Source organism: Phocoena phocoena, chromosome 7 (assembly GCF_963924675.1).
Source record: "Phocoena phocoena chromosome 7, mPhoPho1.1, whole genome shotgun sequence".
Taxonomy (NCBI): domain Eukaryota; kingdom Metazoa; phylum Chordata; class Mammalia; order Artiodactyla; family Phocoenidae; genus Phocoena; species Phocoena phocoena.
The window spans coordinates 38,078,490-38,104,351 of NC_089225.1; the positions used below are offsets into that span (position 1 = coordinate 38,078,490).

Here is a 25,862-nt window from a genome sequence, read left to right on the forward strand (position 1 = left end):
CGATCAATACTATTTAAAATATGAACTACAAGATCCCGCTCAATTTATAGGAAAATAAATAAAGCCAAAGGGACACTCTGTGTCCCAGAGGGATTCTTTTCCCAAAGCAATCAGACATCAGGAGTTTTGGTCTGATAAAAATCAATGACTCTTTCAGGGCAGTAGATCTTTAGATGTGAGTCAGGGAAGGAGTACATAAATAGAGAGGAATTGGTGAGGATAGAAGGCAAATATGAGAAAAAATTGGTAAGAGAAACTGTAACATTCTCTCACTGTCATTAACCATGTCAGTGCATGGGCTATAGCATAATTACGTAATTCCAGACATAGTAAATAGAAACAGTTTATTTATTATTTGACTTTGTGGGTAGATCATATGCCTTCCCTTATGTGTGTGTATCTGTGCCTGTGTTTCATGGCTCAAATGAATAGAAATCATCTCATTTTTTTAGTAATAAGTTGTACCACATACACATGGGTGCTTGACAAATACTATCTAATTGTTTGAATTACAAGTTCAAAACATATTACTATCTAATAGAAATCACTTTTAAAATGGGGGCAGGGCAGACTTTGGTTCCAACATTTTCACAGATCGTTTGACCTTCTATATATTGATCACTCTGTGCTTGCATTTACCCACACAGAAATATTCAGCAACCGAGCACTTACATGTATTTAGGAAACTATTTACCCATAATCCCTTCAAAGTCTATATAAACAGTCAAATAAATGAAAATATAACTTGTTTATTCTCATTTAGGATGCATTGTTATTTGAGTTGGAAGTAAGCCACTGTTTACAAGCTTACTGAGGAATATTTTAAAATGCATTTAGTTATCCTTACAATAATAGTCCTTGTAGAGCTCCCCTCTGGTATAGTCTGAATTTCTCAAATATAAGTAATAAATTTAGATTATTCTATTATGATCACCAGAAATGTTACATGACTTGCTGGTACTATTATATACTTTATTTTCTCCTGAACTATACTTTGCAAGAATTTTTAAATCTAAGCTGATGCTATAAAATTAATCCTGGACTTTTAAACATTTTAAGCATTTAAAACAATACAAAAATATCTGGAAAGAAGGACAGAGTGATATTGGCTATGAAAGCAGTTAACCATTGAGCCTTTAAATTCAAACATTAGGTAACCATTACTACTGTTGGAGCGGACTTTAAAACACATCCCATTTGAGCTATCATGCACACATCTAAATGGAATTTGGCAGGTGGGTAAAAGATGTATTGATTCCTGTTTGGGGTATTGCTATAGACTTACTTCTTCAACAGGCTTTCAAACTAGATTTGAGTCTTCCAGAACAAACTGAACCCTGGAATCCTTTCTTGGCATTGCAGCCCCCAAAGTGACAAGTCTAATAAGCCAGGGCTAAGGAAGGCTATAAACTGCATGCAAAACAGCTGTTGTGTGCTCTTGCAGAAGCTCAAAGGGGAAAAAAATGCTTTGAGGGAGAAAAATTGGTTGTTAATTAATCTTTGAACAGCCAAAAAGTTTCTATAAACAGCAATGCATATTAGTCTAAATGTATATGGACTTAGAGGAATCATTTGTTGATTATGTGCTCCCCGATTCACTGGGCTTTCCTTTCATTGCTTCGTCCAGTGACAACACAGAGATCTGGGATATTTAAGGCACTGGTTAGATGATGTGTGATCTGTCATCATAGAAACTGCTGTCTACCTAGGCCTGGCTAGGTGTCTGAAATTTTGCTTTGGCTATTGTAAATAACATCCCAAGTTGAGGAGCACTTGACTTTAGCGGGAGGGTGTTTCCTACCTGAAGGACCAAGATTGGAATGACAAAATATATTCTAAGATACCTATTGAAATGAGCTAAGAAACATCTTAAGAGACAAGGAAATATTAAACAAATTAATTCAATAGAATCACTGAATAGGAGTATCCTTCTATAGATAGAATCTATCTTCCTCATTTTAGGGCTGATGCCACTCAGTTATTTAGATACCAGAACCAAACTTTGTTACATCATAGGCCAGTATGCTTTTTCCTCCCTCGCTCAGAATTAGTTTAAGAAGACACAGTAACAGACTGGCCCAGGATCCAATGAGAAGCCAGGGTGGCTTGAAAATCAGAAAACAGGCACAGGGGGCCTTAGACTTAATACAGTAGTGTGGCCTTTATGCTTAGACTCCCTCAAGCAGACTTGAAGGTGTTCAACACTCAAGTCCTTATACATTTTCAGCAAAAGTGGGAAGATTCATAACAACAATCTTAAGAAAAATAACATTTATTAACAACTGGCTAAGCTACCTACGTAGAGGCCACCCAATTAGGCTCAGAGGCATCAGTGGCTATCTGCACAGCCTGAGAGGGGTTACAACCCTGCTAATCCACTTGCTGTGTCTCACAAAAACCTCTCCCTGTTTCTGCTGTATTTCCAGAAGTGTTTCAGGAAGTATCAGATGCCTCCCCATGGACCACATGCCAGATCCAGCAAGCTTTTACAGGAAGCCATCTCTCTCTCTCTCTCCCTCCCTCCCTCCCTCCCTCTCTCTCCCTCCCTCCCTCTCTCTCTCTCTCTCCCTCTCTCTCTCTCTCTCTCTCTCTCTCTCTCTCAGGACTTCCCACTAATTACTGACCACATGGTGGACTTAAGTGTGGGACGATAAAATCTGCCTGTTTGCATCTATCCCTCTCAATTCCCAGTCTCTTAAGGCTGACATTGTTTTCTTATATGAAACCCAGAAAGTGACTTTTAAAACTTACTTTCCTTGTAGCATATCTGTGGGAAAGGATCAACGTGCCATAAACTCTAGGCAGGATTTAAAAGTTTCATTTAATGCATTTGTTATGATCAGGAAAAAAAGACAGTCAAAGGCAGAGTGAGACAGGGAGTGGTGTAGGGCCTGAGAAAGTGGTTGCCGTGTGGCCACTGGGGAACAGGGAATGTAAAAAGCTTCTTGCACACATCGCCTCATCTATAAAAACCAGAAGCACTTGGCATCTGTCTAAGTAACAAATGGATCTAAGGGCTGTAGAGAAGAGTTGGCAGGAAATGGTCCCCAGGGCTATGATATTTTCAGATCATGTGCATTTCCCTATAATGCATAGTTCATGGATTACAGAACTCTGTTCACATGTCTTTTCTATCTAAGGACTAAATTTTGCAGGTTATGATTTGTCTGACTATCACAGTTTCTGGTGGTAAGAGGAATAAATCTGGATAGTTGAGATAAGGAGAAACTGTAAATTTTGCTTTCGAGGTGCAGGGAAGAGGAAAGCAGTGTGAAGAAGCATTAAGAGGAAAAAGGATGGAGAGTGATCATAGTGATAGTGGAGATAAAGAGTGTTAGTAGAGGAAAGAGTAGTAGGGGCCTTGGGCAAGCCCCTCTCTCAACTTTCAGGAATTTGGCTTTAAATGGAAACCTCTGTTCTATACGAACAAATACAAATTGACCTGTAGGTTTGAGAGCTTTCTGTGTCTGACATTCACTGTAAGCAGGTACCTTGTACTCAGCAGACCACAATGTAAGATTCCTACACACACACTCTAGCTGATTGGTTTTTGATCCCAAATCAGTTTCCACTACAGCACTGTGGGCTAATAAATCTGTGGGAAGAAGAGACCCTCAGCAAGACATCACAGCCACAAAAACCAAAAACTAAAACAAAACCAAAAAACTGAGTTTAATTTTAAAAGTCTGGTTTGTCCTTGAGTGAACTGGTTGTTCTGCTTTGTTTCTTTCTTTGAAATATGGAGGCCACAGAAACTGTCTAAAAAAAAAGAAGTCTCCATTCCCTATCTTACTCATTAAAAAAGTAAACTGCTTTCCACGACTCACTCTTGACTACACGTTGACCCTGCTCCCCTGCCTAGACAGAAGTAAACAAGCAAACGCTTACCTGCTGAAAATACAGGAACAATAGGCAAAACTTCAACATCCTTGCTTTTGCAAGCCTGATATCTATTAAAAACCATCCTAGGTCATAATTCCTCACAAGATTTACTTTGGGAGTGAAACAGACACTTTATAGCAGACAGGATGTCAAAGGACACTCAAACCCTTCATCCCAACCCTTGAGTCACTGACATTGTTTATACAAGTTGTGCCTCTTCCCAATTAAACGGGACACTTCGTTGCTTTTTTAAAAAATTTTAGTCCATCTTATATCTGCTATTGTGAAGCCTTTAATTGCTATAGCATAGTAGAGGATTCTTTATATTCTTGAAAACATTTAGGATCCTACCCCAGGTGTAAAAATAAACTGCTCAAAACCTCTTGTCAGGTTTAAGCTTGAAGCTACTGTATCCTTTGGGTTATTTTCACATGCACGGTTTTCCAGGCTCTTCTTTCCAGATTCCCTTCAATTTCTGAACCCAAAGACCATCTGTAGCTCCCTCCAGCCCAACTTTCCCAGTTTCCCAGTTTTAACACACATCTCCTATATTCAGGACCTCGGCTAACTCCTCTGAACCTTTTTGCCCGGCCTGGGGCTGATAACCCAGGCCGGGTTTCTCTTTTAATACCGCCCTTTAGCTAGAAACGTAATATGGCAAAGACAATGCATGTCTTGTTTTAGTAACAATGGTTTACCCCAGGGAGAAATAGCGTCACTATGTACTTTAGGACCTACTTTTCTTCGGTTTTTTTTTTTTTTTTTTTTGATCAGCATCCTGACGCCGTCTTGCTGACGTTGGTCAGGGGAGAGATGCCCTCCCTGAAGGCTGGACAAGCTGTCTCTTCCTTTCATTAGCGGTGTAACCCTGTGTTCCCACCGGAGCCCTGCACGGAAGTGTCATCTTCCCGCGGGGGCCTCCCGTCGTCTCGCCTGGCTCAGAGAGCTGAGCCTAAATGAAATATAAAAAATTAACTGTAAAGGAAAACAAAGGATGCTGCCTCCAAGACGGCTCCTGTGCCTGCGGCTTGGCCCTGTCTCACTCGTCCCTGGGCCTCTCTGTCTCGCTCCCACCCTCGTCCCTGCGTAGGATCCACGAGTTGAATCGCAGCTCTCCAAAGCGAATTCCACCCCGAACCGGTAACCCGAGTCCTCACCGTCGCCCTTTCCCTTCTGCCGGGAGCGCAGAATGACCACCAGGAGGCCAGGAACAGAACACTTAAATGTTGCATTTATTAAGGAAATGTTAAATAAGGGGGGGGGGGGAGTCAAAACGGTGTCACGAATGTCAAGAGCACTTTTGTGGCATAAACCGTGCAGTCACGAGCTCGGAGTTCTATTCCGAGTCTTTGTCCCGGGGCCAGCTGGAGGGCCAGCCCCTCCCCCCGCCCCCCAAAGACCCAGTTGGAGATGCATGAAAAGAAACAACTCACCCCATTCACAGGTTCCCCTCCCCCCACCCCTTCTCCCAACACAAAACTCTAACCCCCAGGCAGGCAAACAGGCCACTAGGGCGGAAAAAGACTTATCAAATATTTGTATTCAAGCAAACAAACACAAAATCCCTTAAAACGGCACGTTACAATCTATCAAAGGTATTTATCGCCCCTCCTGCCAGGGCTGGGAGGAGCGGGAGGGAACGGGCGCGAAGCCGGACACGGATTTGTGTGTCCCCGTTAGTTCGGTTAAGTGGAGTATACGCGGGTCACTTTTCCAGTCACCAGGCAAGCGGTGCCGTTGGTCTCTCCCTGCCCGCCCTCTTCACCTGCCCCCAGAGCTTGGCCCACCTGCGGGTGGAAAGGGGCCTTGGCCCGGCCGGTGTCCCCGCATCCCGCGCCAGCGGCAGCTTCCAAAGTTCTGCGCCCCAATCGCCTTCTTCTTGCCACTTGCTGCTGGAGTCCAGAGTCAGGGCTCTCTTCTATAGCCAGGCCTGGGGACTTTCAGAGAGCCAGCGAGAAAGCGGGTCGCTTCATCCCGAAAAGCAGAAGTCGAGAGAAATAATTGACTCCGACAGGTTTGCTTCGCCCAGTCTCGGATGGTGAGGGGGCGCGGCCCGGCTGGTGAAGTGGGGAGGCATGGGGCGGCTGCCGCGGGGGCCGGGGGCCGGTCAGTAGGGCCCCACGACCACCGCCTCCACCTCCTTAGACGGTCTCCGGTCCTTCACTAGGAAGTTGATCATGCCCTCGGACTTGATGAGGAGGTTGCAGCCAAGGAAGAAGATACCGAAGACCACGGTGAGCGAGAGCACGCACATGACGGCGATCTGCACCACTCGCATGATATACAGGCTACGCTCGTCCGGGCCGGCCTCCGCGAAGCCGTCGTCGGTCACCACGGATGCCTGGGTGCAGCAGCGCACGGCGCGCTCCAGCGCCTCACTGCTGTTGGCTAGGAACAGGCCGGCCACATCGGTCTGGTTGCCCAGCGCCGGATTCATCGCGGGAGCGGGCGGGCACCTCGGGAGGCGCGAGTCCGAGGGGTGGGAAGGCGGTGGCGCGGGAGAAACAGGTGAGCTGAGCGCTCACTTGGCGGACTTGCGCGCGCGGGGACAGCTCGCTCTCTCCAAAGTCCCCGGGGCCCTGGGAGTTTCCCCGGAGCCTTTCCGACGAGCGCCGCAGACTTGCTGGTCTGCGCCGTCTGCTCCTGCCCGGGCGGCGCTCGTTCCCGGCGCTTGCTCGACTGGGGGCTCTTGGAACTTGGCGGGGCTGGGCCAGCGGGGCCGTGGGAGGTGCGGACGGCGGCGGTAGGGCGGCTGCTCTGAGCGAACAGCGGCCCCTTCCGGCCGTGCCGCAGCTCTGCGCCCGCCGCCGTTGAGCGGTGTGGGAAGCAAAGGAGCGAACCTCTCTCTTCCTGCTTTTCTTGCTTCGCCTCTTTTCCAGCTCCAAAGGCTAGGCAGAGGTCACTGTAGTTTTCTGGGCTTGATGGATGATTGAAGCGTTTCGGGTGGGGGAGGGGTTGCGACCAGCTGAAAGTTTCCTAAGAACTGGGTCACACCAGCTCTGCGTGTCCTTTGCCTCCCGCCCCTCTCACCTCCGGGAGGTGGAAAGTGGCGATGAATCGCAGGTGGCAGATGGTGCTGGCGAATGCAAGGACCCGCCGCCTGTGCCTGACTTTGTCTTGCATGCGACGTATGTCTAGTGGTGTAGGGGTGTATTTTTACAAAAGCAATGATTTTGGGAAGAAAGAAAGAAAAGCTGGGAGGGAAGGAAGGAGAGGAAGAAAAGGAGGGAGAGAGGAAGCGATTGGAAGACAGAGTAAGGCAGGCTTTATAGTGACTTTTGAAGCAAAGGAAAGGGAATTAGGGGAAGGAGGGGTTCTTCCGTGGCCTTTGTGTGGAGGTGGTCGCCAGGAACAGGGTCACCTCTCTGGTGAGGGAGGGGAAGGTGGACAGAATGGCTACCCTTGTAATCTCAATTGCAAATGAGTTTTTGGATGTGCTTCCAATGTTTTTCTCTGTTGGCAGTAAATCAGTTGTTTAAGGGAATTGCTCATCAACATGCATCACCTAGTACACTAGCCAAATGCTGGAAGCCCTCCCCATTTTCCGTAAGCTGATATATTTCACCTTAGTCATTTTAAACAAAGCTACATATGTTGTAGGGGCCTGATTGAGACTTCAGTCCATTATGATTCTGCTTCTGGTTTCAGTGAAATGTTACGAACCTGTCGGATTGTTTCTTGAGCTCTAGAAGAATACTTCAGGTTTTTATTTTTTAAATCCTTTCTACTTTTTAAATTTTCTTCCCCCTCTCTTCTTCTTCCTCTCTCCCTTCCTTCCTTTTTTCTTTCAACTGTGACAGCTGGAAACCAGTAACTTGAAGCCCAGTCCAAATTTCTGATAGACTATATTTACTCAATTTCTATTAAAACAAAGTAGCTGTCTTGCCATTTTCAACTCTATTCTCAATTCCATTATATTTTCTTGTTAAACCCTCTGATTTTTGTCTCCCCAAACATTATTTACTCCATGTTCAAAGGTTTCCTTAAATGTTTTCATAGTACTTCGTGACCACAATAAAACAGTGAACTGTATTTTACTGAAGAGTTTTCAACTTTTGGATGTTGATTGTATATCAGCCTCAATAAGTTTAGACCCTTCTAAATAGCTGTTTTTGTTTTGAAGGGATGTTTAATAGCTGAAGACCCAGGCTTCTGGGCCTCATCCTCAATTCACCTGGTTTATTGCTCTAATTTCCCATGGTTATAATAGCCTTGAAGAATGCTTCCACTCCCCACAATTTCTTCTTTGGACAAATGTATTATTTATTGATTGGGAAAAAAAACATTTAAATCTCACTATACAGACTATCTTAGTTAATATGGGTGATACTTAACAGTAAAACATAATGCATATGTGAAAAAAATTATAGGAGATTTTAAGATAATATAAAGCAATACTACCATGAATGGTAGAGGCAAGTAGTAGAAATTTAGAAAAACAAAAGGTGGAGAATAGAGGTCCACTCCAGGGATATTAACTTGCACAGGATTGTATGTTTAGTAGAAGTTGGGTACAGATGATTAGAGACAATAGCCCTATCTTTATGTGACAAAAACAAAGAGAATTATAGTACATTTGTAAGGTCTGGTTACAAAAAGTTCCTAAAAGTGTTAATTGAATCATTTCAGAATTTGAGTATATGTATTGATATTAACAGTACTACTGTTTTAGTCAGAAGTCATTGTTAAAAGGATCAAATTTTAGAGTCCAGTAGAGGTTTTATATCTTTAAACCTCTAGATTTGAGGAGTATGTTCTTAAAAGAAATAATGTAACACTCTGACTTTATTTTGTTTCAGCTTTACTCCCAACAGCCTCAAAGCTGTGGGTAAGATAGCGCTATTCCCATCAGCTAGTTCAGATCTCTCTTTTGTTTTCTTTACTCCCCCACACACGCCTGCTCCCACCAACCTGATTTTGTTGGATAAGATTGCTTGGAGTATTTAGATGGAAATTAACTATAAACCTAGTAGTACAAAACTTACATTTATCACTCACTTATTACTGGATTTAAGGGGGTACGGATGGCTAGAGCTTTTCTACAGAAATTGTTTATTTTTCTCTTTTGTATTTGGAAAATTTTTCTCTCAGCTTTACTCCAGTTATGAACCTATTTCCTAGAAAAATCTTAGAGATGTGGAAAAGAAATGTTGCTATAGAAAAACTTAATTTCTAGAAAAACAGATGGTGATGTGAAATGGGGTAATGTACTGATAACTCACTTAAAATAAAAGGATTTTGATACATACAATGACTCACTGTTATATTTATTTAACTAGTGACCTCTCCTACTTTATTGGAAAGAATGTTTGATTTCAAAAAAGTAAATACAGTACTCAGCATTTCACAATATACATGTTACACAAGGAAGGAAACATTTGTCTATTCTTTCCCAAAAATATATCTATGACATAATAAATTCTATAAAGATACTCCAGGCTGTTATTGATGGGCATCTGTGATCAGTAGACATTGGATCTATAGTTTGAATAGTTTTGCTATAGGACCAGAAACTTTCAATATCAAAGGTCTTTTCCTTGAATCTTTCTCTGTGTATATCATGAAAATATTAAGTAGACATTTTTAAAAAGAGAATATCAGATATATAAAGGATCTTTATAACTTTGAGGCAAGCTTTTTAAAAAATAAATTACCCTATATTACACAAGGTAAGTAGAAGTAAGAGTAAGCACTCATATTCATTCATAAAGGCAGACTCAGCACCTGGAACACAAGAAGAAAGCCAGAAATAAGCCAAATAGGTCATCAAACCACCAAAATAGATACCATGAAAGCCAAGTACCTAAGCTTGTATATTTTTCTCCTGAGGTTGATCCCTCAAATTCTCTGAAATCTATGCGTTTTTACTTCTTACACAGTTTTAACTCTCTCTTTTTTCTCTTTTTCTTGATGACAGGACATCAGTATCAACATGTGGGTTGGAGAGAAGAAAACAGCCAGAGGTAGGTGCTTTTACAGCCACAAGGAATGACAGCAACAACCAGAAGGTAAAACATTAAACAACATACACAAATTTTCTAAGAGTGTACAGTATTGGTTTGGGGATGTTAAATATAGAGATGGTTAGGATGGTTAGGAGTCTGGCAAAATGTGTAAAGACATGGACTTTGAATCCTGCTGTCTTCACTTACTAGCTGTGTGATCTTGGAAAAGTTCCTTTACTTCTTTGTACCTCATTTACTTATCTGTGAAATGGGGATGATATTTCACAGGAGGTTGAAAGGATTGATCTAATCTATGGAAATATCTGAGAATAGTTATTAAATAAAATAGTTATCAAACAAAATAGTTACCAAATAAAAACATATTGCAATAGCTCCCGAGGAGGCATCAATTGTATAGTTCTTTAAAAAAAGGCTGAATTTTGTTCAATATTTTCTTTTTAAGAAGGCTGGAAAGTGAGTGATACATTTTAGAAATATTGCCATATGTAGTGATTGACCTTGTTACGAAAAAAATTGCAAGGATGTGGAGAAATTAAAATCCTTGTGAGTTGCTGGTGGGAATGTGAAATGGTGCAGCCTCTGTGGAAAATAGTATGGTGGTTCCTCAAAAAATTAAACATAGAATTTCCATATGATCCAGCCGTTTGATTTTAGGTATATTCCCCCCAAAATTGAAAGCAAGGGCTTGAACAGGTATTTGTACATCAACGTTCATAGCAACATTATTCACAGTAGCCAAAAGGTGGAAACAATTCAAATGTCCATCAAGGGATGAAAGGATAAACGAGATGGTGGTATATACATACAGTGGAGTATTATGCAGCCTTAAAAAGCAATACAGTTCTGATCCATGCTGTAACATGGATAAATCTTGAAGGCATTGCGCTAAGTGAAATAAGCCAGGCACAAAAGGACAAATACTGTATGATTCCATTTATATTAGGATAGTCAAATTCATAGAGACAGAAAGTAGAATACTGGTTACCAGAGGCTAGGGAGAGGAGGTAATGGGGAGTTATTGTTTAACTGAAATGTACAAAGTTTCAGTTGGGGAAGATGAAAAAGTTCTGTAGATAAATGATGGTGACGCTTGCACCACAGTGTGAATGTACTTAATGGCACTGAATCGTACACTTGAAAATTGTTAAAATGGTAAATTTTATGTTATGCATAACACAATAAAAATTCTAAATATTTTAATTAGATCTAACATAAATACTATATAAATTTCTGCAATTCAGAGAAGTTAGAAAATAATCCCCAGAAGTCATTATTCTTCTCCCCATAGCTCAAAGCCCTTAGAAATTTAGAGTATTTTCTTCCTGTCTTTTGCAATCGTTATTTTAACTTAGTCTTGACCATGCAGTAAATACAGCTTATATGTTACTTTTTTCCCTTAACCCTATATTTTCCCATAGCATTAAAAAATTATTATATGCACATTTTTAATGAGTATATAGCACTTCATTATTGAACATACCATTATTTGTAAACCATTACTTTGTAGCAGGGCAGTTATGTTCCTCTCACATATTGTTATTGAATCAATTACACACAGAGAAGTTCTTGCTCATGTTTCTATATTTAGATTACATTGATAGGATAAATTTGCACAATTGAAATTTTTGGTGAAAACAATAATTTTTTTAAAAAAACAGCACACAGCCAAATCGTTTGTAAAAACTGTATTACCAATCTTCACTCTCATTTGAAAAGCATACGAATACACATTTTATCACACCCTCTAGGTATTCTCAACTTCAGCTACTTTTAGAAACACCTAAAGTACTTAAAAAATTTTTGTTATCCAAATCAAACCCACAAGGATTAAATCAGAATTTCTGAGGGTAGGACCCATGTCTGTATTTCTTAAAATTTCCCAGGTGATTCAATAGACCAGCTATAGCTGAAAACCACTGTTCAGAGCAGTGTTTTCAAATTTCCCCTATCTTAAGCTCACCTAGATTGGGCTAGGAAATGACTGATTCCCAGGTCCTACTGCAACCCAATTGAATTAGAATTTCCCTAACTTGATTTCTGGGTCCATCACTGGGATTCTGCTTTGGTGGGCCTGAGATGGGCCCCATAAATTTGAATTCTTAGCAAGTACCATTAGGAAATGCTGTTCTTGAACACCAAGTATGATTTTAAAAATTATCATTGCATGCTTGATAGGGAAAAAAACAGTACCTTGTTTGAAGTTGTGTATTATCAATTGTAGTGGACTATGTTTCTACATATGTATTATAAAGCTGTATGTCCTACTTGGCAATCTTTATATTCAGGTTCAGGTCCTTTGTCTATTTCTCATTTGACATTTTATTGTTTATATTGATTTATTGATTTATAATAAGTCTTTATCAAGTATATTAACCTTAAGTATGGCATATTTATAAATATTTTTCCAGTTCATTTGCCTTTTAAGTTGGACTATATCCTTTTTGGGTACATGGAATTTTCTTACGTATGTAAATACTTCAACGTTTTCACCTGTGATTTCTTTCATTGCTTTTTTTTTTTTTTTTTTTTTAAGGGAAAAGCACATATTTATTACATCAGAGAAAGTTCTTTCACTTAAGACCCATGCTGGGGACACAGGTTCAGGCAAGTCTCTACCACAGCTGCTTTGGGCAGGTGGCTCACTGGGGACATACACTTTGACCTGGCTCAGCTTTAATGATCTTGCAGAATGCTCCATAATATCTGCCAAGGCATCAAACTAGGATGTGAAAGTGTTGCAAATTCATGTATGGGTTTTTCATCTTATGAACAATCTAGCATTACTATCATAAAATTAATAGTTTCCCAATAAAACACAATATCTACATTTTATATCCAACATCAGCTCCTTCATAGTCAGCATTTTGAGTTTGCTTTCTTACTAGGTGCCAGGTACAGGAAAGCCATTCTGAATCTCAGATTATATAGATTATCCACAGCCATCCACCAGAAGACATTTAGAAATAACCCACCCTAGGAGACCTTTCACATCCACCTTGTAAATTGTTTGGCTGATCTTGGAAAAGAATGGTGAGCAGTGGATGGTGTAGGTAGATGGTCCATTCACACCAGCAAACACATCTATGGTCTCATTTTCTTGGTCAGCTATAAAACTTTAGCACAGAGATGAAAATAAAATGAGTCCCTATGATGTACAAAGTTTAGCCAACCCTAGTAATACATAAAGCCCACCTCAACTAAGTGAAATAAGCCAGCCACAGAAAGACAAATACTGTATGATTCCATTTATATGGGGTATCTAAAATAGTAAAACTCATAGAAACAGAGAAAACAAGAGTGGTGCCAGCTGCTGGGGGTTGGGAAAATGAGGAGTTATTCAATGAGTAGGAAGTTTCAGTTATGCCAAATGAGTAAGTTCTAGATATCTACTGTACAACATAGTGCCTACAGTCAGCAATATGGTAATGTGCACTTCAAAATTCATTAAGAGCGTACACTCACATTGTGTTCTCACCACAAAACAAACAAAACCCAAAAAACAAAACTAAGGGATACAAGGGAACTCTGAGAGGTGTTAGATATGTCTGTCACCTAATTGTGGCAATGGTGGTATGGGTGTTTGCATATGTCCAAACTCATCAAATTGTACACATCGAATAGATGCAGTTCTTTGTATATAAGTTATACCACAATAAACCTGTTTTTTAAAAAAGAATTAATTAGTTGTCTAAGAGATAGAAAGAAGAATGTCTCCAAGAATTCACTGAAGAAAGAAAAACAGGCTGAAGCATTTTGCAGAGATAGGTCCCTGACCCCAGGCAGAAAAATTATCTGGTGAATTGCTACCATCAGCAAAGCTAGTGTGTGCTATGTATTTGGCAAGTTATGGATGGAGGGGGGATTTTCTTATTGCTTCTAAACTTAGAAAATTTACCGTCATCCAGAATTTATTATTTATATGTTATTCTTTTTATTTTTAAAATACTTTTTGTATTTGCATTGCTTTATATTTAACATAATGATCTATCTGGGAGGTGTTTTGGTATAAGTTTACTCCCACCCTAAAGGGACCATAATAGGTAAATAATAACACTGACAAAATTTTAAAGTTTAAAACTTAAGAGATTTCAGGTATCAGTTTCTTTATAATAGAAAATATGCAAACTCATTTTTTAAAATATCTTTATTGGAGTATAATTGCTTTACAATGGTGTGTTAGTTTCTGTTGTACAACAAAGTGAATCAGCTATAAGTATACATATATCCCCATATCTCCTCCCTCTTGTGTCTCCCTCCCACCCTCCCCAGCCCACCCCTCTAGGTTTTCACAAAGCATCCAGCTGCTCTCCCTGTGCTAATGAAAACTCTTTTTTTTTTTTTTTTTTTGTGGTACGCGGGCCTCTCACTGTTGTGGCCTCTCCCGTTGCGGAGCATAGGCTCCGGACGCGCAGGCTCAGCGGCCATGGCTCAGCCCTCTGCGGCACGTGGGATCTTCCCAGACCGGGGCACGAACCTGTGTCCCCTGCATTGGCAGGCGGACTCTCAACCACTGCGCCACCAGGGAAGCCCTGAAAACTCATTTTTAATGAAAATTTTAAACTTCAAGCTTCTAAAGTATAGAGACTATATCTGCTTAATTTATCTTTTGATTTTTGCATCTACTTTGTTCGGAGGAAATACAGCCAGCAAGTGAAGGAAACAGTAACAGTTGAACCAAGTGTCTTTCCCTTTCTCTTGTATTTAAATACACTCCCTGGATCTCTGACCTGAGGCCATCTGGTGAGAGTCAACTTCTTTCTGTGGAAGGAGAGTGAACACTGTCCTTGTGTTACACAGGTGACCTCTTTGAGTCAGAGCGTTCTTTCAGTGCATGGGCACATGGAGTAATATGGTGAGTAGCAGCCACAATGTTCTCATCTGATAATACCTTTTTACTGCTGTTGAGATAAAGGGCCAAGAAAAGCATGCAGTAACTCACCCCCAAGCTTGATTAAAATACCCTCACCACTGAGCATGCTGAGAAGCTCTCAGAATGATACATCGTAGACCTAAGGCATCCTATTTTTAGATATGCAGCATAGACAATTTTGGTCTCCATGGAATGTTTTCATTATTTCATTCTGATTTTCTGTCCACTTTGTAAAGTCTGCGTGATTTAGACTTTAAAGTGAAAAAGCTACTGAGCTGCTTAAAGCCTTTAGTGCTACTGGTGCATCCCTTCCCACATTAGAGAAACAGGATCTGTACCAGCCTGCAAATGGGGAGAAGCAGGTAGCTGCAAAGAGGCATGAAAAATGCAATTTCTAAGCTTCAGCTCAATTAATCCGAGGCAGGATTATATCTTTCATTTCCATAGGACAAGTGTGTACTGTTTCCCTTGACTATATAAAAATAGGAAGGAGAAATCAGACTGGAAGTAAAGGATGAAAATGAAATCTTTCCCATAGCATGTTGAATTTAGACTTATATATTTGAACTTATAAGGATTTGTGTCTTCTGCAAATTTGTACACACAATGGAAGGAAACAACGAAAGTCACTTATTTTCAAATGACAAGTGGTGGTGTTTCTGTATTCAAACACTGATAATAGTGGTAACAGTAGTCCAACATTTACTGTATTCACATCTGTCACTTACCAATATCACTGCTCAATTTCCTTACCTGTCCACCATTTCTCTTTCCCCTCCCAAGACTTTTATGACAAGTAATTAGTGTATTTACTTGGGAAATAGTTATGGACTATTTTTTTAACATCTTTATTGGAGTATAATTGCTTTACAATGGTGTGTTAGTTTCTGCTTTATAACATAGTGAATCAGCTATACATATACATATATCCTCATATCTCCTCCCTCTTGCATCTCCCTCCCACTCTCCCTATCCCACCCCTCTAGGTGGTCACAAAGCACTGAGCTGATCTCCCTGTGCTATGTGGCTGCTTCCCACTAGCTATCCATTTTACATTTGGTAGTATATATAAGTCCATGCCACTCTCTTTCTTCATCCCAGCTTACCCTTCCCCCTCCCCGTGTCCTGAAGTCCATTCTCTATGTCTGTGTCTTTACTCCTTTCCTGCCCCCAGGTTCTTCATAACCATTTCTTTTTTTAGATTCCATATATATGTGTTAGCATACGGTAGTTGTTTTTCTCTTTCTGACTTACTTCACTCTGTATGACAGACTCTAGGTCCATCCACCTCACTACAAATAACTCAGTTTCGTTTCTTTTCATGGCTGAGTAATATTCCACCACATCTTCTTTATCCGTTCATCAGACTGTTTAGGGTTATATAGCTGCTAGGGACTGAATGTGTCCCCCCAAAATTCATATGTTGAAATCCATGTGTTGAAAACCATCATGTGATGATACTAGGAGGTGGGGCCTTTGAGACGTGACTAGGTTATGAGGGGTCTACCCTTATGAATGAGATTAGTGCCTTTATAAAAAAGACCCCAGAGGACTCCCTTGCCCTTTCCACCATGTGAGGTTATATGGAAAGTACAGCCATCTCTGAACCAGGGAGAGGGCCCTCGTCAGACACTGAACCTGTCAGCAACTTGATCTTGGACTTCCCAGCCTCCAGAATCATGAGAAATATGTGTTTGCTGTTTAAGTCACCCAGTCTATGGTATTTTTGTATAGCATCCTGAAAGGACAAAGAGAAGAACTAAGAGATGCAGTCTCTGCCCTCCACTAATTGGGAAGGCAGGCCAACAGAGAGACCAATATTGCAGACTTTGGTTTTGTGGGAGATATATGAAGAGCATCTAATCCAGACTGGGGCATTGGGAAAGTGGTAGTGAGCTGAGCCTTGAAGGATGAGTAGAAGAGGGGTTAGCCAGGTGAAGTATGCTGAATACACCAATGTTTGAGAGAAGGTGTATTTTACTGTTTTGTATCTGCAAGTAATTCTGTATTTTTGGAGTACTGACCAGTGCAAGATGGAGAATGAGTAAAGAGTTCAGAGAGGCCAGACCATGGAGGGCTTTTATGTTATCTTATGGAATTTGGATTTCCACCTGAAAGCCATGGGGGTACACTGAAGGGTTTTTAGCAGCAAACAGAAAAAAGTCATATTTGCATTTTAGAAAGAATCTCTGCAGGCAGTGCTAAGGATTATTAAGGTAAATGAGTCTCCATGAAGAGCATACAGTCCTGTGATATTAAACAAATCACACCAAAGATGCCTGGTAGAACATTGACAGAGGTGGCTCTTCCTTTTTAGAACTCGTTTAGTAATTCACAGAAGACAGCATCCAGAAGATAAACATTCACTTTTGTGAAAAAGGACATTGTCTCCACAGTGAGCCTGACTAAAGTGACCAGAGAAGGCATTTTCTCCCTGTGAACTTCAGTTCTTCCTCTGTCATGACTGTTCCTCTTCTTGCAGTTTGTCTTCATTCAGCATGTCACATACACTCACAGTGAGCAGTGACTCTGCGTCCTTCCTGCTAGGGTGTTCTTTTAGGCACTACTTGTCTCTGAGCAAACCAGAGCTGTAATACTCTGCTTCAAGTGGAGCTTCTTTGATGCTTTCCAAATCATTTTTTTTCAGTCTGCTGTGTGATCCACTTTCACTGTGATAGTTACCAACCAGTTCCTTGTCCTGCTCAGCTAATGATGTCTTTGGTGGTTCATGAATCCATCTAGTGGTCTGACTGCATTCTACAAAGCCCTTGCTGGAGAGCCTGCTTTGTATTTAATCTCTATGGAGCTCATGTAGTGGCATTGTTGAAACTCATCCAAATTCTGGATGATGCATCTGTAATACATCCAAAGCTATTTTCAATATAAGAAGAGTTAGACAATTGAGAATCCCAAGGAAAAACATAATGGAGCCCCATCCCATCCTTCTTTTAAAATTGTTAATCCTTAAATGTTAAATATCTCTTCATGCCCCTTATTGTCCAAGGATTTTTTGGATAGCACTTAGACATTTAGAGAAAAATTGGTGAGGTATATTTACTTTTTCTTAATCCTAGCTTATATTTTATTTTTGCAGGGTAAACTGTCAATAGTAAGTACTACATACAAGTGGAATTACTAACCTCCAAACTTATTTTTTCCCAGCTTTGTTGAAGTATAAATGACAAATAAAAATGGTATATATTTAAGGTGTACAACCAACATGATGTTTGGGTATACACATACATTGTGTAATGATTACCACAATCAAGCTAATTAATATGTCCATCTCCTCATATAATTACCTTTATGGGGGGGCTAGTGAGAACACTTGAGATCTACTCTCTTAGTAAATATCAAGTATTCAATACTTTATTATTAACTATAGTCACCATGCTGTACATTGGGTCTCCAGAATTTATAAACCTTATAACTAAAAGTTTGTGCCTTTGGATGGATATTTCCCCAGTTTCCTTACCCCACCAGCCCCTGGTAACCACTCTTTTACTCTGTGTCACTATGAGTTTGACTTTTATTTTGCACATATAAGTGAGATCATGCAGTATTTGTGTTTCTCTGTCTGGCTGATTTCTCTTAACATAACAGCCTCCAGGGTCATCCATTTTGTTGCAAATGACAAGATTTCCTTCTTTTCTTAGGCTGAATAATATTCCAGTGTATGTATGTATATATTTGTGTATATTTAACAATTTATTTATCTATTCATCCATGGATGGGCACTTAGGTTGTTTCCATATCTTGGTAACTGTGACTAATGCTGCAATGAATATGGAAATGCAAATATCTCTTCAAGATAGTGATTTTATTTCCTTTGAATATACACCCAGAAGTAGGATTTCTGAATCATATGGTAGTTCTATTTTTCATTTTTTGAGGAGCTTCCATACTGTTTTCCATAGTGGCTGTACCAACTTAGATGTCCACTAACAGTGCACAGGGTTCCCTTTTCTCCACGGGTTCCCTTTTCTCTACATCCTTGCCAATACTTGTTATCTTTTGACTTTTTTGATAATAGCCGTCATAATAGGTGTGAGATGATATCTCATTGTGGTTCTGATTCACATTTATTTGATGAATAGTGACATTGAGCACCTTTTCACATATCTGTCATCCATTTGTATGTTTTTTTTTTCTTTTGGAAAGTGTCTAGTCAGGTCCTTTGCCCATTGTGTTTTTTTAAACATGTGACAAAGGGTTAATAGCTTTATTTTATTTTTTTAACTAACTAATTAATTAATTTTTGGCTGCATTGGGTCTTCGTTGCTGCACATGGTCTTTCTCTAGTTCCAGCGAGCGGGCGCTACTCTTGGTCGCGGTAAGCAGTCTTCTCATTGTGGTGGCTTCTCTTGTTGTAGAGCACGGGATTTAGGCATGCAGGCTTCAGTAGTTGTGGCACGTGGGCTCAGTAGTTGTGGCTTGCAGTCTCTAGAGCGCAGGCTCAGTAGTTGTGGTGCACAGGCTTAGTTGCTCCATGGCATGTGGGATCTTCCCGGACCAGGGCTCGAACCTATGTGTCCTGCAATGGCAGGTGGATTCTTAACCCCTGCGCCACTAGGTAAGTCCCCCTTTGCCAATTTTTTTAAGGATTATTTATTTGCTATTGAGTTGTATGAGGTCCTTGTATATTTTGAATATTAAACCCTAATCAGATACATGGTTTACAAATATTTTCTCCCATTCCATAAATTGCCTTTTCATCTTGTTGATTCTTGCATTTTTTTGTGCAGAAGCTTTTTAGTTTGATGTAGGCCCACTTGTTTTTCTTTTTTTTGCCTTTGCTTTTGGTATCAAATACAAAAAAAAAAAAAAAAAAATCATTGCCCAGACAGATATCAAGCAGCTTAATGCCTATGTTTTCTTCTAGGAATTTAACAACTTCAGGTCTTTGTTCAAGTCTTTAATACATTTTGAGTTGATTTTTGTGTATGATGTAAGCTCATTCTCATTCAGAATAGACCACATGTCCTCTGATGTACTTAAGAATTTAAGTGAGAAAATAGAACTATTACAAATCAATAGGAGAAAGGATGAGTTATAGAATAAATGGTGCTATAAGTTGTCTGGATTAAATTAAGTCCAATTAGATTTCTATTCCATGTCATATATCAAAATAAAACCCATTCCATAAATGAGTCATAATATCTAGACTAAAATAAAAGCGATTTCTCATAATAAAAGTAACAGAAACTGAACAAATAGCATTTGACTACATTGAAACTACAAACAAACAAGCCCTCAGCACATTTTTTGACCACAGTGCAATGTAAATGCTCTAAAAGTTAATTTAAAAGAATAATTTTACAATCATAATGTGGAAATTGTAATTCCCCTTAAAATTATGTCTGTGTCCTGATCCCCAGAACCCTTGAACATGTTACCTTACATGACAAAGGGGAAAGTTGCAGATGGAAGTAAGGTTCCTAAGCAGTTGACCTTAAAATAGTGAGGTTATCCTGAATTATCTGGGTAGGATTAATGTAATCACAGGGTCCTTAAATGGGGAAGAGCGAAGCAGAAGAGGCCAGAGTGATATGATATGAGAGGAACTTTAATCACTATTGCTGGCTTTGAAGATAGAGGAAGAGGAACATGAGCCAAGGAATGTGGACAGCCTTTAGAAGTTGAAAAAGTCAAGGAAATGGACTCTCCCCTGCAGCTTCTAGAAAGTAAAATAAGCCTGCCAACACCTTGATTTTAGCCCAGGGAACCCCATTTTGGACTCCAAGACTATGAGATAACAAATTTGTATTGTTTTAAGCCACTAAGTTTGTTGTAATTTATTGCATCAGTCAAAGAAAACTATGAACTAGAGGTAGTTTTCAAACTTAGAATATTGTAGCAGTTCTATTAAAATACAGTTTAAAGCATTGTTGATTTGTTAGACACATGTAAATTATCAAAATTGGCCAAAGAATAAGAAAACCTAGCAGGTCAAAACTCAGGTACTATATTTGAAAAGTAATCAAAATTTTCCATTCAAGAAAGATATCTGTTGCATTTTTATACACTAACAATGAAAGATCAGAAAGAGAAATTAAGGAAAAAATCACATTTACCATCACATCAAAAAGAATAAAATACCTTAGGAATAAGCCTACCTAAGGAGGCAAAAGACCTGTACTCTGAAAAGTATAAGACACTGATGAAAGAAATTGAAAATGACACAAACAGATGGAAAGAAATGCCATGATCTTGGATTGGAAGATCAATATTGTTAAAATGACCATATTACCCAAGACAATTTATGGATTCAGTACAATCCCTATCAACTTATCAATGGCATTTTTCACAGAACTAGGACAAAAAATATTTTAATTTGTATGGAAACACAAAAGCCCCCCAAATAGCTAAAGCAATCTTGAGCAAGAAGTATGGAGCCAGAAGAATCAGGCTTCCTGACTTCAGACTATACTACAAAGCTACAGTCACCCAAACAGAATGGTACTGACACAAAATCAGACAATAGATCTATGGAACAGTATAGAAAGTGTAGAAATAAATCCACACACCCATGGTCAATTAATCTATGACAAAGGAGGCAAGACTATGTAGTGGAGAAAAGACAGTCTCTTCAACAAGTGGTGCTGTGAAAACTGTACAGCTACATGTAAAACAATTAAATTAGGACATGCTCTAACACCATATTCTAAAATAAACTCAAAATGGATTAAAGACATAAATGTAAGACAGGATACTATAAAAGTCCTAGAGGAAAACATAGGAAGAAGAGTCTTTGACACAAATTGCAGCAATATCGTTTTGGATCTGTCTCCTAGAGTAATGGAAATAAAAACAAAAATAAACAAATGGGACCTAATTAAACTTAAAAGCTTTGCATAGCAAAGGAAACAATAAACAATATAAATAGACAACCAACAGAATGGGAGAAAATATTTGCAAATAATGTGACCGACAAGGGTTTAATTTCTAAAATACACTAACAGCTCATACGGCTCAATATCAAAAATAAAACAACCCAATCAAAAAATGGGCAGAGGGCTTCCCTGGTGGTGCAGTGGTTGAGAGTCCACCTGCCTATGCAGGGGACACGGGTTCATGCTCCGGTCCGGGAAGATCCCACATGCTGCGGAGTGGCTGGGCCCGTGAGCCATGGCTGCTGAGCCTGCGTGTCTGGAGCCTGTGCTCCGCAACGGGAGAGGCCACAACAGTGAGAGGCCTGTGTACCAAAAAAAAAAAGGTCAGAAAATCTAAATAGACATTTCTCCAAAGAAGACATCCAGATGGCCATCAGGTACATAAAAAGATGCTCAACATCACTAATTATTAGAGAAATGCAAATCAAAACTTCAATGAAGTACCACTCCACACCAGTCAGAATGGCCATCGTCAAAAAGTCTATAAATAATAGATGCTGGAGAGGGTGTGGAGAAAAAAGATCCTTCCTACACTGCTGGTGGGAATGTAAATTGGTGCAGCCACTATGGAGAACAGTATGGAGTGGGATCCAGTGATCCCACTCCTGGGCATATATCCAGAGAAAACCATAATCCAAAAGAATACATGCACCCCAATGTTCATAGCAGCCATATTTGCAATAGCCAAGACATGAAAGCAACCCAAGTGTCCATTGACAGGTGAATGGGTAAAGAAGATGTGGTAGATATACACAATGGAATATTACTCAGCCATACAAAAGAATGAAATAATGCCATTTTCAGCAGTGTGGATGGACCTAGAGATTGTCATACTGAGTGAAGTAAGTCAGACAGTGAAAGACAAATATCATATGTTATCACTTATATGTGGAATCTAAAAAAAATTATACAAATCAACTTATTTACAAGACAGAAATAGACTCACAGACATAGAAAACAAACTAGGTTTGTTTTATGGTTACCAAAGAGGAAAGGGGGGATAAATTAGGAGTTTGGGGTTAAAATATACACACTACTATGTATTAAATAGATAAACAACAAGGACCTACTGTATAGCACAGGGAACTATATTCAATATCTTGTAATAACCTTTAATGGAAAGGAATGTGAAAAATAATACATATATATGTATAACTAAATCACTTTGCTGTATACCTGAAATTAACACACATTGTAAGTCAACTATAGTTCAATAAAAATTTAAAAAACAACAACAATAAATTTTAGGAGTACTTGGAAGATGAAAAAAGAAAGAAAGATACTGGCCCTAAACCATCTTACTCATGAATTAAATCAGGCTTTCAAGAAGCAAATGCTCTCATGCTCTATAAACTGTGCTAGATCATAGATAAAGTTGAAGAGTCTCCTTTTACATTTTGCAAATGTGGCTTCACCTTGATACTCCAAACTTTGAAGGACAATACCAAAAATAAACCACAAACTAACCTTACTTAAGAATAAATGCAAAATTATAAAGAAAATACCTGCTAATTCAACGTAATAATATCTTAATACTATTCCCCAACCAATTATAGGAATAAGTTAATGACTTAATACTATAAAACACATTAACATATTACATATTAATTTGTTATTAATATATGAACATAATTTTTCTAATTAGGAGGTTACATGAAAAAAGCCAAATGGTCAATGTGCAATAATTTTCCTTTAACCCAGGAATAACAGATTATAATATGTTAGAAATGAGTCACTTCATAACAGCAATGAAATGTATAACATGTATAAAATAAATTTAAATGTGAAGTTTTACAAAGAAGAACTTTAAAACCTTACTAGAAAACATAAAAGAAGATTTGCATAAACAAATAATGTACCACATTCCTAGATTAGGTAGTTAATATAGTTAAAGATTGTAATTCTGTCTAAATTCATTTATAAGGTACAGGGTTATTTCTGTCAAAATCCCAAAGGGATTTACTTTAATACTTATGAAAATATTTGAAATCATTCTAAAGGGTTACTAATGAGCATAGACTTTCCCTGTGAGAACTGAAACAGTATAGTACTAATGAAAAAAAGGCCAAATTAGCATATTAGGAAACTCAGAACAGATCCAAACCATACCATGTTTATTTTTATATTAAGTAAGAATTTCAAATCAAAAGTTGAATTTTATAATTTGCTGGCTCAGGGAAACTGGTTGTTTGGGGGAAAATAAAATTCCAGTTTCAATTTAAAAATTAATTATAAAAAGTGACTAAAATGGTAAATTACACATAAAGGTGGAAACATAAGTAAAATATTCAGAGTTCAGAGAATTCTGGGAGGATGATGCCAATGATGGAATAGTTTATGTGTCTTCTCAAATCTCCCCATTAAAAGACACAGAAAAATTTAGTTTATAAAAATCAAACCCCAGGGCAGCATCTACAACAAAATGAGGTGACAAAATATCCCCATTAAACCCTAAAATATAGGCAAACCACCGACAGCTATAAGATGGATGTATTATTAGCATCTATGCAGGAAGAAACAGAGCAAAGCAACAGAGTATCTGAAGGACATGAGAACACCAAATCAACTCACAGGTACTCATCCAAAAGCTCAGTGAAGCAACTGGAGAACATCAGCTAATACTTTATTGGTTGGTGTGCAAAATCCAATAGTGGGTGAGTACAAGTGGTCCACAGAAAAGATGTAAGGAGCTGACAGGAGACCCTGAGATCATGACCTCTCAGATGAATCAGCCAAATCTCCCTTCCATGTCAAAGCACCACCCTACAGGGCATAGAAAACAAATTGAGCAGAACAGGAACAACAAAGAAAAACAAAAACAATGTTCATGTAAAAATGGAGATAGTTGTAGAGCTAGGAGAACTCAGAAAATAAGCTGCAACCATTCTGACCCAACTGGTATTTATAGAATACCTGTACCCACCCTAATAACTATAGAATACACTTTTTTAGTGTATGTGGTACATTTACCAAGATAGACCATTTACTGGGCCTTAAACTAGTCTCACTAAATTTAAAAGTATTGAAATATTATAGACCATATTTTCTGATGGTAAGACAATTAAACTGGTATTCAGTTATAATGAAACATCTATGAAAACCCCAAATATTTGGAACATTTAGCAACATACTTTTAAATAATCCATCAGTAAAAGAAAAAACACAAAGAAAATAAAATTTTCAAACTGAATGATAATGAGAAAACAATATATCAAAATATGTGAGACATAGCAAAAGCAGCATTTAAGGGGACACATAGCTTTAAATACTGTTAGATCAGAAGGGCCTGAAATGAATGACCTAAAGTTCTAACAGAAGAAGTTAGAAAAATAAGAGCAAAGTAATCCCCAAATGAGTAGAAGGCAGAAAATAAGAAAGCTAAGAGAAGAAATCAGTGAAATAGAAAAACAAGTGAACAATAGAAAAAATTAACACAGAAACTTGGTTCTTGGAAGATATGAATAAAATTGATAAACCCCAAGAGAAAATGATCATTGTTTAGTGAGAGAGAAATAAAATCATCAATATTAGAAATGAAGTGTTCTACAAATATTAAAAGGAAAATAATAAAATGTTGTAAACAACTTCTATTTCAAAAATTTTACAACTTAAATGAAATGGACAAATTCCTTGACAAATATAACATATAATATGAAATGGAAAATCATCCTAGGCCTATATCTATTAAAGTGAATTTTTTAAATCAAAAAATCTTATTTCAGATGATTTCACTGAATTCTGTCACAATTTAAAGAGGAAATAAAACCAATCTTAAACAAAATCTTTTAGAAAATACAAAAGTAAAGAGAACATTTCCCAACTCATTTTATAAGGCCAGCATAATCCTAATACCAAAACCTGACAAGACATTACAAAAATAAAAACATTACAGACTAATAGTCATTATGAACATAGATGCAAAAATTCTTAATAAAATATTAGTAAATCAAAGCTAGAAATATATGAACAGGAAAATATATTGGATCAAGTAGAGTTTACTACAGGAATGTAAGCTTGGTTTTAATATTAAAAAACATCAATCAATATAATTCACCATAATAGAATGAGACAGAACAACATATTTTTTGAGAGATGCATAAAAAGTATTTGATATAATACGTGTTGAATTACCAATTTCTAATAAAAACTTTCAGTAACTAGGAATAAGAGGGTACTTTCTCAATCTGATACAAGGTATTTACAAAAACTTACAAATACCCTTTTGACCATTTGCCCTTTGATTGGGAACAA

The 25,862-nt window shown here is 38.6% G+C and overlaps 1 protein-coding gene across 1 annotated transcript; it reads right to left on the reverse strand.

Annotated features, from left to right (window-relative positions):
• Window positions 1–5,096: 5,096 nt before the first annotated feature.
• RPRM (reprimo, TP53 dependent G2 arrest mediator homolog) lies at window positions 5,097–6,536 on the reverse strand. Its single transcript, XM_065881062.1, has one exon. It carries the CDS (start codon window positions 6,317–6,319, stop codon window positions 5,990–5,992), a length of 330 nt encoding a protein of 109 aa, XP_065737134.1. The 5' UTR covers window positions 6,320–6,536; the 3' UTR covers window positions 5,097–5,989.
• Between the last annotated feature and the right edge of the window lie 19,326 nt (window positions 6,537–25,862).

Bases quoted from the DNA above. Each gene is read 5' to 3' on its own strand.
- RPRM (XM_065881062.1), bottom strand. From the start codon at position 6,319: ATGAATCCGGCGCTGGGCAACCAGACCGATGTGGCCGGCCTGTTCCTA.